At 38.0% G+C, this 17704-nt stretch overlaps 4 protein-coding genes across 6 annotated transcripts; all 4 read left to right on the forward strand.

Moving 5' to 3' along the window:
- The first annotated feature begins 67 nt into the window (after window positions 1-67).
- Window positions 68-3199, forward strand: LOC130417960 (probable flap endonuclease 1 homolog). Its single transcript, XM_056743840.1, has 11 exons — window positions 68-225; window positions 680-752; window positions 912-1014; window positions 1138-1192; window positions 1340-1410; window positions 1506-1642; window positions 1904-1964; window positions 2041-2172; window positions 2320-2465; window positions 2639-2780; window positions 2861-3199. Exons 1-11 carry the CDS (start codon window positions 144-146, stop codon window positions 2924-2926), a joined length of 1068 nt encoding a protein of 355 aa, XP_056599818.1. The 5' UTR covers window positions 68-143; the 3' UTR covers window positions 2927-3199.
- A 511-nt stretch (window positions 3200-3710) lies between these two features.
- Window positions 3711-11591, forward strand: agfg1b (ArfGAP with FG repeats 1b). 3 transcript variants are annotated; one of them, XM_056743475.1, is made up of 12 exons: window positions 3711-4011; window positions 4537-4630; window positions 4707-4822; window positions 6895-7039; window positions 7219-7375; window positions 7646-7747; window positions 7905-8046; window positions 9657-9727; window positions 9811-9906; window positions 10017-10169; window positions 10446-10534; window positions 10754-11591. In XM_056743475.1, the coding sequence occupies exons 1-12, from the start codon at window positions 3845-3847 to the stop codon at window positions 10811-10813; spliced, it is 1392 nt and encodes a 463-aa protein (XP_056599453.1). In that variant the 5' UTR covers window positions 3711-3844; the 3' UTR covers window positions 10814-11591. The 3 variants fall into 3 exon arrangements, with proteins under 3 accessions (XP_056599453.1, XP_056599454.1, XP_056599456.1); XM_056743476.1 differs by lacking the exon at window positions 7646-7747; XM_056743478.1 differs by lacking the exon at window positions 7646-7747 and having other exon boundaries at window positions 7908-8046.
- A 960-nt stretch (window positions 11592-12551) lies between these two features.
- On the forward strand, window positions 12552-14311 carry fbxo36b (F-box protein 36b). Its single transcript, XM_056744024.1, has 4 exons — window positions 12552-12846; window positions 13199-13307; window positions 13441-13613; window positions 13747-14311. The coding sequence occupies exons 1-4, from the start codon at window positions 12751-12753 to the stop codon at window positions 13933-13935; spliced, it is 567 nt and encodes a 188-aa protein (XP_056600002.1). The 5' UTR covers window positions 12552-12750; the 3' UTR covers window positions 13936-14311.
- A 1141-nt stretch (window positions 14312-15452) lies between these two features.
- LOC130416976 (muscarinic acetylcholine receptor M4) lies at window positions 15453-16850 on the forward strand. Its single transcript, XM_056742334.1, has 2 exons — window positions 15453-15498; window positions 15820-16850. Exons 1-2 carry the CDS (start codon window positions 15453-15455, stop codon window positions 16848-16850), a joined length of 1077 nt encoding a protein of 358 aa, XP_056598312.1.
- Window positions 16851-17704: the final 854 nt, after the last annotated feature.

Raw genomic sequence — 17704 nt, forward strand, 5'->3', positions numbered from 1 at the left:
TGGTTGACGTGCAGACGTAGCGGTCACATTGCAGTTACTATGGCAATCAGGCAGAATTATGGCAATGCGGAAGTAGGCTGTGTGATGAATGACAACAACAGCTTTCCTGAAATCCCCGATCCACACTGAAAAACATCTTAATAATGGGGATCGTAAAGTTAGCAGATTTAATTCGCTCTGACGCGCCAGCTTCTGTGAAGAGTAAAGAGATCGGCGATTATTCAGGTAACAGTTAAGAGTCAGTGTATTACAATGTAATAAATGGACGAAACCGCTAACAAAGCTACGTGAAGTAACGTTAAAGTAAAACTTAAATCCAAATGATCTATTCACACACAGTAAAGAAACGATAAAATAGCTGAAAAACATCTCGACCTTATAAAAATTAACCATGATTCACTGCAGTAGTAACTATAGGATAGTACGCGTTACTGGAAATAACACCAAAATTAGCACAAATTTGCCATCGTCTCACTATAGCAACCATAGTTTAGATATGATATTTTAATGAAAACTATAGTAAAACAAATGGTAACCCATTCATCAAAACCATGGTAACTATAGTTTTACAATGGTTATTTTTTAAGGGAGTTACACTTCTGGCAGGTTTGTTATTGGTTGTAGTGTTCAAGTTATGTTTACCTCTGCCATGTGAAGTTGAAACTTTGTATCTCTCCAGGGAAGATTGTTGCACTGGATACATCTATTGTTATAAATCAGTTTCGCTCAGCCGTCCCCCATCTAAAGCTAAGGTAAATTCAGAAAACATTTAATACAGATTAAGTTGCATTAAAAGACACAGTAATCTAAAATCAATAGCGTTATTTGAAAATTATATATTTTTCGTTAAATACTGTAGATGTTTTTTAATGGAATGTTAACTTAAAATTGAATAAAAACTGTTGTTACAGCCCTCTTACAGGCTTATTCTACCGCACTCTGACTTTCTTGGAACACGATATAAAGCCTGTCTTTGTATTTGATGGCAGACCTCCTTGTCAAAAGCAAGCCGTGGTGAGTTGTACATATTAGCAGACTTGTTCAGGATAATTTAATGAATGAGTACATTCAAAGTCAAGATTAAAAACTGACACATTGTCTCACACAAAAATTTAAATATGAAATGTATTCCTCTAGCTGAATAAAAGAGCTCAAAACAATGGGTGGAACAGCTCAAACAACCCAAACACAGGTATGTTCCTCTATAGGAAGAGTGTAAAAATATGTTAAAGTCTATGTTAAAATAGAGTCAAATTATCTCATGCAATGACATGCCATATGATCCTATGTTTATAATCTTGATTTATAGTTGTAATATTCTGACTACATTTTGATCCAGCATTTTCAGTGTCCTCCCTTACACAAGATTGTCTGCGCCTTCTAGAGCTCATGGGTGTCCCGTACATCAGGGTATTAATTCCTATTTTCTTTAATCTAACTCATTTCTCACTCGTAGTGTGATGATATCAGGTTCAAATGAGTTTGTCGTTCTCCCTGAATGTCAGGCTCCAGGTGAAGCAGAAGCACTGTGTGCTTATCTGGTTAAAAGTGGCACAGTTAATGCTGTGGCCTCAGAGGACATGGACACACTGGCATTTGGAGGGACTGTTCTACTTCGTCAACTCAATGCAAAGAGAGATAGGTGAGACGCAGAGTTTAGAAATATTATTTAGTTGCATTTATATTCTGATTGTAGATTTGGATTACTTATGGAATTTGTATAGTAAGAGCAAGGCAAACATTTTTTCTAATGTGGTTTCTACATTTCTGTAAAAAAGGTCATAGTAATTGAAGTAAAAGCTGTAATGCTGCTTACATTGATATTGACACATGCTTATTTAATCTAATCATAGCTTAAATACAAAACACATATCACTAATATTTCCTAAAATTTATGTTATAGTGAAGTCACAGAGTACTCCTTACCAAAGCTTTTGGAAGCTCTACAGCTGACACGTGAAGAGGTAAAACATTCATTCTTTTTTACTGAAAATTACTGATAATATTTTGCTTCATTCTACTGTTCTTTATGTCTTACAGTTTGTTGACCTGTGTATCTTACTGGGCTGTGACTACTGTAAAAAAATTGGAGGCCTTGGGCCTAGACGAGCTCTGAAGCTTATTAAACAGCATCGTACGATAGAGGGTGTGATGAAACACGTCAACCAAAAGGTTTTTAAAACTTGAGGACGAACAAATAATGGCAACATTTGTATTTATATCATTTTTATATAGGCTCTTTAAGATAATAAGAATAGACATTTAAATCTCGTAAACATTGCATTTTGAATCATATTAATCATAATGTGATCCTTACAGACACACCCCATCCCTCCAAACTGGCAATATGAAGCTGCACGTAAATTGTTTTTTGAAACACCAGAAATTGACACACCTGAACTGGCTTGGAAGGAGCCTGATGAAGAGAGATTGGTGCACTTCTTATGCAAAGAAAAGCCTTTGAAGTAGGTGTCTATAATCTAGTGTCAAATATTAATGAGCATTTTTTGCCAAGTGCAGTAAGTGTGAGACATTAATTGCTTTATGTTCTATGATTCTGTCCGGGAGGATGGAGTCAAACGTCAAACTTCCCTTTGTAGTATTGATTTAATCTTTGGGCCTTATTCAATGTTTCAAGGGAAGACAAGGTGAGAGGACGTATTCAGAAGTTCCGTGAGTCTTTGTCAAAGAGAAGAAAACAGAGGGAGATGGAGGAGAAAATGGGGCAAACTAGACAGTCTCGCCTTGAAGACTATTTCCCTGCAACACGGAAGAGAAAGGTACAATATCTATTCAAGGAAAGTGTGAATTAATGACTTGCTCCGTCACTGTGTGAAACATTCTTGCCTTTCTTATCCAGGCCGAGTCTGCAGTTGTGGGAGGATCCAGCAGTAAAAAAAAACAATTAAAGAAAACAATTAAATAAGACTGTTCCTTTCGGATCTTGGATGTAAAAAGCATTACTACCAACACAAGTATCACGTCTATGAAAACTGCTGGCAGAGATTTATCGATAATGTTTTGTATACTTAAGTAAATATTTGGTATTATTTTGTTTAAATCACAACATCATGTGAAACCAGTGCCAAGAGAAGGTATTTTTAAGCTATTTTTAATGTTTGTATCATGCAAAAAAATGCTTTTATGTTTGGGAACCTGTGTTTAATTACAGTAAACCTCAATTGTATTACTACAACTACACTGTGTCATGTTTTTTTCTTAATCTGCAAACCCAAATAGTTAGAGATATAATAAGAACATTGTACAGTACTAGTATGTGTGTCTCATTTTTAAGGCAGTTCCATATCTTACAGTACATTAAGTAATGAAATACGTATGTATTTTTATATTCACCAGTAATTGTTCCTTTCACACCCAAAAAGAACCAAGGTATTATGGGAATAATATATAATAATAAATACATACTATTATCTTTCAGTACCACATACATTACCACATGTAGTTTTATAATACTACAATAGTTTTTGAACATGCACCATCAATGCCACAGTGCACCTTAATTGCTTTACCAGGGTGTGACCACAAAAAACTTTTTGAAGGTGTCTCATGCTTTTGTATAAAACCAAAAATGTCAAATATTTTATAGAGCATCTCGCACTGAATGATGTCTCGTAACGTCCTCCGGTGCAGTAGGTGGCAGTCTCGGTACTTATAAAACAATAGCGCCGTATATTCAATCTCGCGAAGAACAGCTCGTTGATGGCTATTCCTGGCAGTCCTATGTGGACCGATTGTCCAACGCTGCCGGGCGTGTTGATGCACTAGACTAACCCATAACTCAGAGCTCTACTTGCCTAACAGCCGTTAGCTTTGTCATTTAGCGATGGCGGCGAGTGCCAAACGAAAACAGGAGGAGAAGCACCTGAAGATGCTTAGGGAGATGACCAGCCTGCCTCCCAATAGGAAATGCTTTGATTGCGATCAGCGCGGCCCGACCTACGTCAACATGACAGTGGGCTCGTTTGTGTGCACCACCTGTTCTGGAATATTGTAAGTTTTTTACCACAAGCCCTTCTCATTTAGACAGATGGTTAAGAGAAGATGTTTTCCTCCCTCTATCAGGACTGTGTGTGGGCAGACGCCTGTAACCCCTCCCATCTGAAGGATCATCTGCAGAATCTGTCCCATTTGCTTCTGTAACATCCTCATAGCATCTGCTTGTATAATAACCCTAACCCATATTCGTATTATTGTAAGACATTATTGTGTGTAGATATTGTGTGGTTTTGCAAATATACTTTATTTCTGCAGTAATTGTGTGCTCATACTTTTATCAACGTGTGACACACCCTTGTCCAAACATTACAGCTGCTTATGTATATCAAGATTATGCACACTAATGCAAATCTGATCAAATAGGATACTCTTCAAGTTGGATCAACTTGTTTACTCTTAGTTAAATTTTGTTGCCCCTTCTTGACTTTAATTTATTTGTTCTTGATAAGTTTTTTTATTTAACATTTTTAAAGTTTCAGTTAGAATGTGTTATTTAATGTCATTTTATTTGTATTCCAGACGAGGGCTCAACCCTCCACACAGAGTGAAGTCCATCTCAATGACGACTTTTACTCAGCAGGAAATCGAGCTTTTACAAAAACACAGCAATGAGGTAATGCACACTTGAAATGTTACTTTAGTATATGTGAACCTGCTAAGGTCTAAGTAGGCTCTTCTGTTATGCTCAGGTTTGCAAACACATCTGGCTTGGGTTGTATGATGATAAGAGTTCTGTGGTCCCTGATTTTCGTGAACCTCAAAAAGTCAAAGAGTTTCTTCAGGAGAAATACGAGAAGAAAAGATGGTAAGGTGTTTCAGGTCTGATCCACACATACTGTATGTCTTTTTTGTGTTTGTTCAAAACAGCTTTTGCTTTACAACTTACTGATCCTCAGCAGTACAAATATTAAAAACCCAAATTCTTTTGGGAGATAATGCATCTTTTTGCAGATTATTATGGCAGATCGTTAAGTAAAACTGTTGATTTGGTCTTCAAGCCGTGGGTATCCTCATGAATTTGTAATGGGTTTTTAGAGTATCGGGTTTCAGTTTAGAAGTCGATAAAGGTCTGTTAACATAACTTAAACCAGAGACATTGAGAGAGAGAGAGAGTCGCGACAGCGGAAGTTAATATTTTGCGTGTCAAATTTAGACATTGCCCGATTAACCAGAAATATATATTATGTGATTTATGCACAACTTGTGAGTGAAGTATGGTAAAATGATGCTGCATCCGAAAGCCAGAGGGCGCTCTCCTGCAGAAACTCCAAATACGCACTGCAGAAGAAGACCATAGCACATGTAAGCTGTGTCCCAATCCGGGGGCTCCTAAGGTCGCGGACTTAAAAACGAGGACTTTCAAAGCACCCAGCCTCAATAGTCAAAGAACCGTACTGAAACGAGACGGTCTAGCCTCCCAAAGGATTTCCTTATTGCGTCACCTGCTGCTCATGACACAGCAGAGACGTTTCTGACTTTTTACAACAAATACGGAGCCAGAAAAAATACATATTTTATTTTAGAGAATATGACATTGAACAGCCCAACAGTATATTAAATTAACCAACCTTAGAAATTTAAAACACAATAATGCATCAATAATGTTAATTAACGTCACATATAATAATAAATCACTGAAATGGACCGTTTTACTTTTATTTAACTAAGGTTTTGAATGATTATTTAAAATTTTCAAGCCGTTACAGGTGCGCAATGTATCTCGGTATAGCAAAAGCCGTAAAGGATACATTCGTTCTATCCTTAAAAACTAGCGGACATAAGGTCGCATTTCGGGGCTGCATTTGAAGCAACCTTTGAATCAGTAAAGCCTTACCTGCCCTTAGTCGCGCTGCTGTCAAGGCAATTGGTCTTAAAATGCAGGCTTCAAAGAGCGCAGCCCCCGAATTGGGACACAGCTGTAGTTCTAGGAAAAGCCTAAGGACATGTTTTTATCACTGATCCTCAAGCCTCCTCGGGTATTTTCATGATAATAAAGTTTATTTATAATGATCATGTTTGACGGGTGTTGCTTTTTTAAATGCATGTTCTAAGCAACTCAAACTGCTTTAAGATTGTGCGCCATTTCCTTCTGATCCCAGAGCAGTGCTTCGCGGACAAGCTACGCATCAATAAAATAATCGATACCTTGCATTACCACAGCCAGCTCGGTTTCAGGAGGATTTAGTGGTAACCGGGGTTAACCGTGCTCATGTCTAGTCACGTGATTCATGGAGCCTTCAGATAGTTACAGGAAGTTATGTTTTCTCTTTAAATGCTTTATCTCTTTCTTTTTTTTATTCTTTAAATGTCTTGCATCTTTGAATGTGATAGAAGTTCGGCACAATTGGTCTGTTTTGCAGCTCCGTGCGTTACTAGGAACTTCTGGGAACGAGTGAGAGGCTCCATGAACCACCATTGCTGTGAATTTCTTTTTCCATTGGAGTCAATGGAGTTGACGCAACTCTCTCTCTCATTGGCTCTGACTTGAACAGACTATTTTGTATTATTTAATATCACAAGTGACTCACTTATTTTCAAACATTAATTATGCGTGTTCTTTAAAACACAAGCTGTAAAAAATTCGCATGATACATTGTAGTGATTGTTTGATGATTCACATACTATTCATCAAAAACAAAAAACTTAGGAAGCGGGCAGTAGTGTTTTATTACAAGCATATGTATTTATGAATTGTTATGAAGAATGACTTTATGAGGTAAAAAATGACATTAAAGTTAATCAGACAAATATGGAAGTCTTCACAGTTTGTTTACTTTGTAAAGCACACATCAGTTAACCGCATACCATATTTACTTGTAAATAGAAATATTAAGGGGTGGCCTACAGAATGGATCTTTTTGTTGTTGTCATTTGCAGGTATGTTCCCCCAGAACAAGCCAAAGTGATAGCTTCTGTCCAGGCCTCAATATCTGGTTCATCTGCTAGCAGTACCAGTAGCACCCCTGAGGTTCTTCCCCAGCCTCTGAAAACCCTACATCTTACCAAGACTTCATCCAACCAGGTATTTACACACCAGGATCTTCTTCAACCAAGGATCTGCCTTTGTTTTTTGCACTTTAGTCACTAATACCAGACTGTGCCACAGTTGACGGTCTTTTGGAATTGATTAAGCATCTTTGAGATCTTAATCTCGTTTTTTGTTTCACTGTTCATAACTTGAGAATGATATATCTTTTTCAGTCTCCAGGGACCAGTCGTGCTCAGGCCCAGTCTGCAGGACAGGAAAAGAAGTTTGACCTCCTGTCTGACTTGGGTGGAGATATCTTTGCTGCCTCTCCTGCTCAAACTGCCAGTTCTTCAAACTTTGCTAATTTTGCACATTTTAACAGGCCCTCAGGTAGGAGCAAATGTTCTCCTTAGGTCAATGTGAAATCAAAATGGACCCGTTGACATCTCAATGTCAGTTCTGTTGTGAATAAGGAAACATCACTTCTGTATGACTGTTGTGCATGATCTCTGTCAATTCACCATGTCTTGAGCTCAGTGTACGTTGTGCAGTTGCTTACCTTACCATGTGTCGACTCCACAGTTTCAGGCACTCACTTTTATTTTCATCATCATCAGTCTCTGTCATTAATGAACTTTGTTCACCCTGTGCCGTCTGTAGCACAAAATAATTCCAGCACAGACTTTGCCAACTTTGATTCCTTTGGAAACGCCAGTGTACCTTCACCCCCCCCAAAGTCTAACCTTCAGCAACCCCACACAGGTACCACACCGTTCCCATCTGTTGTGTGTTACATCACACTCATATTCTCATTTCCTGGCTTGTTTGTTGTAGAATCTCAGCATATATAAACATGCAAACATTGTTAATTGTGTAAGTCTTGTTTTTATTATTCTGTGTGCTTGTGTGGTTCATTCAGCAGGCGGCATGTCAATTCCTCAACTGCCTAGTATGGTTCCCGGCCCACCTCTAAGCAGTTTATCAAGAGAGGACCGTTACGCTGCCCTGGCGGAGCTTGACAGTGCCCTCAGTTACTCAACTTCAACCGGTGGACCACCAGGGTAAGCAATTGACACTTCGCAAAACCCCGCCCCCCTTCCTTCCTGTTGCCAAAATGGCGGTCTGTCACCGGGGCAAATAATAACTGCAATATGATTGGTCAAATTTCCTGCCAATCAAACTGCTTGCGAAGGGTCAATTACTTCACATTACATGGTCACTCCATGTCAACTCAACCAGAGGTCCCCTGCTCGAAAATTTGATTTATTAAAAAATATTTTTACAGAAGCAAGACCAAGATCAGTAGTGATGAAAGCAAAATATTAAATGCCACCAATATATATTTCTTAAGTAATCAATTAATTTGTAGAAAGAGGTACAAATTAATATTTTCACTCTAAATTTGGAGCCATATTATAGGGGGTAAAAAATGACATTATAAATATGCCAGCATCATAATTTTATTTTAGATAAGTATATCTTTAAGTAAATCTAATCCTTTTTGCAATCCTTGATGCATTTTATGACAATGGTGACTGCTCAAAAATGAAGAAAGGGCCTTTTTTTTTGTTTTTTACAAAATTTGCATGCCTGTAACTCCAGAACCATTAAAGATACCTTAATTTCCTTTCAGAATATTGTACTTGGACAACTTCTCTGTTGGGAACTACATTTTGAAGCCTATATGGTCACTTCCGAGAGATCTGAGGGTCTAAATGTGGCTTCATGAGAAAACAGTTAAAATGGACACATTTTCAGTCATCAAAAACTAAATGGGGGTAATCTTTCAAAAATCTGGCACTTCATTTCTTTCAAAGAGGAATGTCTGAAGAACAAATAATGTTGAAACTAGAAATGTATTCTTTTTTCTTTCTATTAAAACAACTGCACTAAACAACAGAGTAACTGTTATAATGTATCAGATTTAGGCACATTAACTTAATCTGAATAGTTTATTTATAAGATGAAATATTACTTTGAGTTATAGGTAAAGTTTGATAAAAGGATGTTGTTAATTGTGGCCAGAGCACTGATGATGTGAGGAAGTTCCCCATTTGTTATAATCTTTAAAATAATTCAGACGTTTTTGAGAGCCTAAACGTGCTCGAAAACCCATGAAAATTTGAATACATGTCAGAATTGGTTAAAATGTACTTCTGAAATGGGTTTCAGAATGAAGTATGGCAAAAAGGTTCTAGCTCCATCTACAAAATAAAGCAGCCCTTGTACTACGTTTTATGTAAATGTATGATATTTGGAAAATGCTTCATTTTTGAGCAGTCACCATTGGCATAAAATGCATCAAGGATTGCCATAATTACCAGATTTACTAACAGATATACTGATCTCTGTAAAAATAAAATTATGATGCTGGCATATTTGTCATGTCATTTTATACCCCCTCTAATGTGGCACCAAATTTCAGGTGAAAATGTTCATTTTTTCATCCCTTTTCAAATTTATTGATTACTTAATTACTATTCATTGTGGCATTTTTATAATTTTTTATCTTCACTCCAGATGTTGCTTTTGTAAAAAAATTGAGCCAGGGAAATATTCAAACTTTCATTGATTTAAAACGGAATGACCCTACAGCATTCTTTAAACTTTACTCTTGGTATGTTTATATATATATATTTATTTTCTGTGCATGCTTTACTCTGGATTGCAGAAGTGTGTTTGGAGGTGTGCCAGGACCAGCTGCACCTCCAAACCAGCCCAACATGCAACAGGGTTTTGCAGGTAGACATCACCAAACATTTTAGTATGTTTCATTTACGGTTACTTGCTTGTATCAAATGGGCTCAATACATTTTTGTGTGCAGCTGCTCCTTCCACAAACCCATTTGTGGCTGCTGGGATGGTTCAGGAGACGATTTCCATGAATCCGTTCCAGACCAATGGAAGAGCACCTGCCACAGGTAAAACGTAGCCTCCGTCAGGTCAGCATGCCCTTTATGTGTCTGTCCATTTAAGGAATGAGCAGATGAAACATGCTACTCCTACTCTGGTCTCCCTTTATGTACACTAGCCTCATTTGGCACTGGCTCCATGAGCATGCCAGCTGGCTTTGGAAACTCGACCAGTTACTGCCTGCCAACCAGTTTTAGTGGGACCTTCCAGCAGCAATTCCCTGGCCAAGGTCCCTTTCCCCCACCTGCAGCCTACCACCAACATCCCAATGGTATGTGAGACTATAATTTGTGTTTTTGTGAGTGTAAGGTGACCCAAAACCCCAGCGGCTTATGCCTTTCTTTTATGCATAATTTCAAGTCATGAGAAAGGCTGTGTGTGGATTGCATCAAGCATCTCTTCTTGTGCTTTTTGTTTTCATGTGAGTTTTGATGTTGCATGATGTTGGAGTAGCAGGTTCAGTGCTTTAGCAGAAAAGTCTGTATTTAACACTTGTTAAGATAATACAACATCTGCATGGGGTTGTTTCTTGTATGGTGCTTTTCAGGTGGTTTTCCTACCTATGGACAGGCAAAACCTATGGGCAACTACGGTCAGGCGGTCACCGGGCCTGGGATTTCCAGCAACCCTTTCATGGTGTGTTGATCATTGGCTAAAAATGAACATAAAGTGGAAGAGATGTTAGTTACTCATTGCTGTGGATTTATAGACCCTTATTTACATTTAGTAAATTACCATTTGAGTAATCGTTTGTAAGAATCAAGCTGTGTTTTGAATTCTTAATATTTAACAAGGGTTTCACATGTTTTAATTTAAGGTCTTAATTCAGAATTATGCCTAAATTTGTCTTTTCAGGGTGGAGGCCCGGCAGGACCATACCCAGCAGGAGGTTCTTCCACAAACCCCTTTCTCTAAAGCGCTTTTTTATGCCACATCTCAGCAGAGTCATGCACACATTCCGCATCACCAGTCCTCTAAACATAATATCTTCAAGATCTTCAAGATTTCCTATTCAATGCACTGGGTCTTTGACATTTCTAGAGAAAGAGCTGTGAATATGCTGATGATGGTGTTTTCCAAACCGTCTGTGTATTCTGTCGGACAAACATAGTTGGAATCGATGCGATTCTCCTTCCTCATTTATGCCTTTGACTGAATTAGTAATGTTTTATGCCTAGAAAGTATGATCCTCGTGCATATCAGCATTTGTAATCCTTAGAAAAAAACATATTATTCACAAAGAGAAACTGTGACAGAACCGAAGAACAAAATGTTGTCTAGAGATGCTGTGTCCAAACAACTGAATTTGTCTTTAGCACCTGCTTGAGCAGAAATGTTACATTCTGTTGAGTCGGAAACACAGGAAAATGTACGTGACTAATTGCCTCAAGGAGGTAAGGAACATATGGTTTTGAATTAAAACCTCACACCTGTTTTAAGAGCAGAGAAGCTCAGCACAAGCAGGTTTGTAGATAAAGCAGGCGTCTACAGCACAACAAGACTGAAAAGTGTAAGTGGTAGAAAATGCTTTTTTGTGATCTGCCCTTAGAGTTCTATAGCTGCACCTTGAAAAATGGCAGGTCTGACCTCCATCTATGGATTTTGGACATCAAAAGTTACCATTACAGGTATACAAGTTAATGTGTACATATATAAATATATGTATAAAATATTAAATGATTTTTAACTACTGTGTTATATTTGTCTGCTGTTTTACTTCTGCAGTTTTTAGTTGTTTTTCATTCAAAATGAATGATTTTGCCCAAAATAATGGACAGACCAAATTTATTGGTTGTTATTGTGTTCTAGATGAACAGTAGTTTGTTAGTCAAGGCCAAAATATTTTATTAAATAGTATGGTTGGAGGAACATGTTTATAAAAGTGAAAGAGAAAGAAAATCATTGAAATATAGCTGCAAGCAGCGATGATTGCAATACCTGTTTCCCAAAGTTTGCTGAATTATAAATGTGTTGATGGTTCGCGTAAATCATTATCACATCATCATCTTCAGTGGTGTAGTAAGAAAGACAATATGACAAGAAGTGTTGACGCTATCCACACAAGTTCACCTTTTGCCAATTAAAGCGCTCCTTACATTTTTTTGCCCTGATGTCCGACAATGTTTTGAGCATGTTAAGCACCCCAAAACGTTGATGGATAATAATAATACGAAAAAAGTTAACAGAACATCGAACCCTTCTGCTGAGGCAAAATCAGATGATTAAGGTGAACCAATGTGATACCTGCATGCTCAGTAACACTTAGTTTTACATAAGTGCTTATCAAATACCATCTTGTGTTTGCATAAGCAATTATTACATCTGCTACTTTTATCAATTATTTAAAAAAAAGTGTTTCAATCCAACAAAGGTTTTTAACTTCCATATGGATATACGTTTACGTAAATCTGGTGAAAATATGAGTGAAATAACATTAGGCCTATGTGAAGTGTGCTGTTTTTCAGATATCAGGCTCATTGCCTATTGTAAAGAGAAACGATCCTGTTCTTTAAACGTGTTGCCATTACATTATATAATATTATAAATAGCAGGGACAATATTTAATTATCGGTAATGTTAAGCCTATGTGATGACTATGAGACTATGAGTGTTACTCGTAATCTGACACGAACACGACAGTGGCACGCACAGACCCGTGTAACTTAACAGTTTAATGTGCGAAAATAAATATAATGTATGTTATTTGTTTCAACACAATTACTTTGTACGCCATTCATCCATTGATCATGGATGTTAGAAAATGAACCTAAATGACGATGGTCTGTGTGAAAATCACGTTTTGACGGTCAAAGAAGGCTGTTGTCATGGTAACATGTCAAACGAGTTAGGCAATGGCGAGCTTGCTTGGGGAAACTCTGTTTGAGATCGGAGGACAAGGTCGTGCACCTATAAAGGACTATTTTTACTTTGAAATAACACGGTCTGAGGTTTGTGTGTTAAAATGAGTTTTTATTCGAAATCGTCTGTTTCTGAACTGTTAGTTTTGGCCCGGTAAAGTGTAACTGAAGATCTCATTAGCATTATTTAATGCATTAGCTTACATGTATAATGTTTTGTTAAATGAATCTAAGCAAACACAACGTATGATCTTAACCTTTCCTTATAACTGTAAGAAAATGGACACTTGCTTAAAATATGTAACATTGCTCAACAATAACTAAGAATGAAACGAAGTGTATTATATAGTAAAGCTGCATTAGAGGTTAAGAAACCGATGTGGTAGTTAGCTGTATAGTTTGCAACTTAAATTACATTATTTAAATGAACTCCTTACATCAGGTCATTTGGAGATGGTGGAAGATTTCTCTGAGATCAGATAGCAGGAACACTAAACCAGGAGAACTGAGAGAATCACACGAAGACTACGTAGAAGACAGACATCTGCAAAGTAAGCCAATTGTTCATTTTAGTCTGATTTTGTTGTGCTTGCTACTTTACTGAACTATTAAAATAATTTCCAAATGTTGCTGGGTTGTTGTGCCAAATTAATTCTTTCGAGTAACCGAAGTCAACTCATTCAGGTCAAGTGGCCATGGTATTCGGTCCCCACATCTTGCAGTACTCCATAAATTTATGCCAGGGCCAATATGACTACCTTGTACGACTCCCAAACTCTATACTCTTCAACATCATGGCATATTTTAACCTTGAAGACATTTCAGGCCTTTCACACACCTGCCGTAGGTTTAGAGAGGTAAGGACTACTTTAACTACTACAGCATTTTTTCTCATTGCAAATCTTCTCTTTGATCAGTTGGATTACATTTAATATCCTCTTTTTTGTAACGCTGCTCATTGGTTAAATGTGTTGTTTATTCTTTGTACAGCTTTGTGACTCAGAGGAGTTCTGGGAGCAGACGGTGAGAAATCATTGGGGTGCTCTCACTCCTTCCGTCGAAACGTTGGCTAAGGATGTTGGCTGGAGGACAGTTTTCTTTACCAACAAGCTGCAGCTGCAGATGCAGATTAGCCGACGGAAGCAGAAGGAGAATCAGCCCTGTGAGGATACAGAATAACAGAGATGCCTTTCATTATCTTTCTAGGAAGGTTTGAGTTGAAGACCTTGTTTTAAATATTTACAGTAAACCTACTTGGTCAGAGCCTTTTTTTTACTTGATTCTGTCTTTTTAATACTGCTTATGTACTGTTTAGAGGTCTTTATTTTACTTCATTTAACATCTGGCCAGTCACCCTGTTTTATTTGCTTATATCTAGAAAGATTTTAAACCAACATTGTTCATTTTGAGGAAATAGTTTGTGGCTACTTTCTTCTACATTTTAATCTGGCATTTTCTTGCACTCTGAGGGGTTGAATTCAATACATATAAAGGTGATATTACGCCAAAAATAATATTTCCTGGATTTAAATAAACTCAAATCTTCAGTAATATCTCCCACTGGTTGTTCTTTGCAAAAGCCGATTTGTGGTAATTGCAACCTATTGTAATATTAGGCATATGATTTAAAGGGATGTTGTTTGTCATGTTCAATATACATTAACATTAACATTGCATCTGGTTTGTGTAATTAAAGCGACTGTCAATGATAAAACTATTCCATATTAAGAATAAAAGAATAAAATCTATTAAAGATAAATATATAAATGGGAACACAGAAGATCCTTTAACAATCAAAAGACCTGCAAACTCATCATATCACATAAAGTATATTCACAACACTATTTATTGTAGGTCATAACTATTCCTAATTGCTCATTGATCATTTTAATTGAAGCATAAAGTCATTTATATTCAATTTTATTATATATATATTGACGCTTTTCACAATGTGCAATGTTCAAAAGCAGCTTTACAGGAGAAAATATGGTGTTTATAGAACAACCAAGATCATTCTAGTAAATAATATCTAATAAATGCAGTCTCCCGGCGAGCAAGCCAACACGACCCTGTGGCGAGGAACCCAAACTCCAATGATAAATAAATGGAGAATTTTTTTCAGTCAGGGGAAGGTCCCCTCTGACACTGACGTGACTTTGATTAAAGATGCTAAGTAAATGTTTATGAAAAATAGGGAGAGCTTATTAGTTGTGATTTAGGAAATTTCATTTGTTAAAACTGTTTAGGTCTAATTTTGTCTTATTTTGTGATCGATATCAGACAGCATGTGAAATCAGGAATGATATTAGCAGGGAAAATAGTAATGGCATAATGTAACTGAGTGCAGCTATAACTTCAAACTGCTGTCATCTGATGTAAGTTTAGCATTAAGTCCTAAGTATTGTCAATTTAGCATTCATTTAAGAGTGATCATTTTCAATTTTATAAGCATGTGGTTTACTCCACATGGACTCTTTTGTGACAGCATTGAAAATGACCATGCGTGAGGGGGGAGTTTTCGAAATCTGAGATGCTGTGACAAAACCGGTTGCTGCAGGTGAAACACTTCTCATCTGTAAATAAGCATAAGAAAGGCATAGAGACACAGGGAGAACTGACAAGGATAAAGCAGTTTTATTTTTGATCAAATCAAGTGTAAGGAGAGACAAAAATTTGATTTATCACACTAAGCGACAATGACTAACACCACCGCTGGGATAGATTTAGATCTGCTTCAAACAGGTGAGTGAATATTTCCCTTTTTAAATAAAGGCATATCTTTTGGCATTATATGCTATGCAAGGAACATTCATTGATTTCTGCTTTGTTTTTCTTGAGCACAGAATTGTATCTAACCCTTGTTTGATCCACAGGATCCATTCCAATTTCTTCACCCTGTTGAGTTACTGTTGACATGATCTGTCTGTTTGATCAAATATGCTTAATTGCTGTAACTAAATTGATCAAAAACAAAAAAAATCAATTTATGTGAAGTAGGCCTACACTTCTGCTACCTAGTTCTCTTTACCTACATAAAGTGTCACAACTTTCCACTTTCCACAGGGTTCAATAGCTCCAGTCTAATTGAAGACAGCAAGCTTTTGGAAATGGGCAAAGCCTTTGCCCATTCAGGAGCTTTCATTGTCACCGTTATTTTCACCTGCCTCATCGTAGTGATTGTGCAGAACTCTTCGGAGCTGCGTGAGAACCCCCGCTATGTCCTGTTGTGTCTGCATTGCATGTGCGTGAGCATCTTCAACATTATGGGTGTAGTGGTGCACAGTTTACGCAGCCTTCGATGGCCTGTCTCACGAATTGTCTGCTGGATCCTCTTTGACCTGCAGGTAGTGATGGCACGAGGTCTGATGATCACCCTAACGCTAATGTCTGTCACCACTTGTCTCTCTGTTTCCTTGCCGCTCCGTTACCCGGCTCTTGTCCAGCGCTACCGCCACTGGGTGATGCTGGCGTCTTGTGTTTTTGCCCTGTTCAACCCTGTGGTGTTCACTGTCCTAGCCTGCGTACGCAACCCCTGGGACTACGTGATTGGACTGGACACAGAGTGCTCTACAGCTTTGGAAGGCATGGCTTGCATTGTTAGTGCTTTAACGCAGCTGTCATTGCTGATTATACTCATAATCGGAAGCTACGTGGTCATTTACCTGGAGGGCTGGCGTGCCGGTCATTTCACACCTTCAAACAGTAAGGGCCGCCGCACCATTTTCATCCACTGCCTGCAGATGAGCTTGCACATCCTCCCCTCTCTCATCATCATCTCGCGGCATCAGGAGAGACTCGCGGTGGCACTGGCACTTTTCATCGTCTTTTGTTCTGCACAGTCGCTAAGTCCTGTGGTATTTGGCCTGCGCTGCAAAGAGCTCTCCATGGAGATGCAACATCTCCTGCCGTGCACTCAGGGTATCTGTGGCCACATTGGGAGCACGGATAACACAAGTACAGAGACAGTAACTAGTGCAGGCAGTGGGGCCTGTATAGAGACACATGCCTCTGCCTGCGTGGCCACAGGCACCGTGTCTGCAGTTATTTCAAAGTTTGAGGAGGAGCAGAAAGACGTCACAGAGGTAACCGTGTAAGTGAGATTCAGATGGTGTTGAATACGATTCTTTGACAACTAACTGCATTTGGGACAGAGTTTAACTGAGAGTTAAAAGATAGTATAAAAAACCTCTCATAATTTACTCATCCACATTCCATCTCGTCATCTATATCATAGTTATGTGTCAGCCACCGTAGTGCTTCGAAAGGGAAGGGGGAGGGTAGGAGTGATCCGTTGGTTGCAATTCGCAGCCTCACCACTAGATGCCGCTAAATTTCATACACCGTACCTGATGCATTTACTAATGTTAAGAAATACAACCTTATTGTAATGTGCCACCAGTAATCAAGACAATCTTCTGAAGTGAAATAATACATTTCTATTGAACTGAAGAAAGGAAGTCATATACATATGAGGTGGCATGAGGGATTTTGAGAGATTTTTCATATTTGGGTGAAATGTACCTTTAAATTACAATCATACTGCACTGCATCTGTGAGAATGACCAACTGTCCTTTTTGTTATATTATATGTATCACTTGTACATACCTATTGTGTAAAACATTCATAGTATGCATCTAACTGTATAAACTGAACCCAGTATTAAAAGAACAGTTAAATTATGCCATCATTTACTCACCCTTGAGTTTGTTGCCCAAACCATTGCAGTCTGTTTTCTTCCCACCTCTGCCACGCTTAAATTTCAACATGGCGCCGGCGTGAAATCAGTATAATGACTACAATAATAACAATGGTAGTCCAAAGTGCCCCAGAACTTTTTGTCTTTCTTACATTCTTCACATATCTTCTTTTGTGTTCAACAGACTTTCCCTATTATGGTAGTCCATGCTACCCCATAACTTTTTGTTTACAAATCTGTATTTGTGTTCA

This window comes from Triplophysa dalaica, chromosome 3 (genome assembly GCF_015846415.1).
Source record: "Triplophysa dalaica isolate WHDGS20190420 chromosome 3, ASM1584641v1, whole genome shotgun sequence".
In the NCBI taxonomy this organism is placed as follows: Eukaryota; Metazoa; Chordata; class Actinopteri; order Cypriniformes; family Nemacheilidae; genus Triplophysa; species Triplophysa dalaica.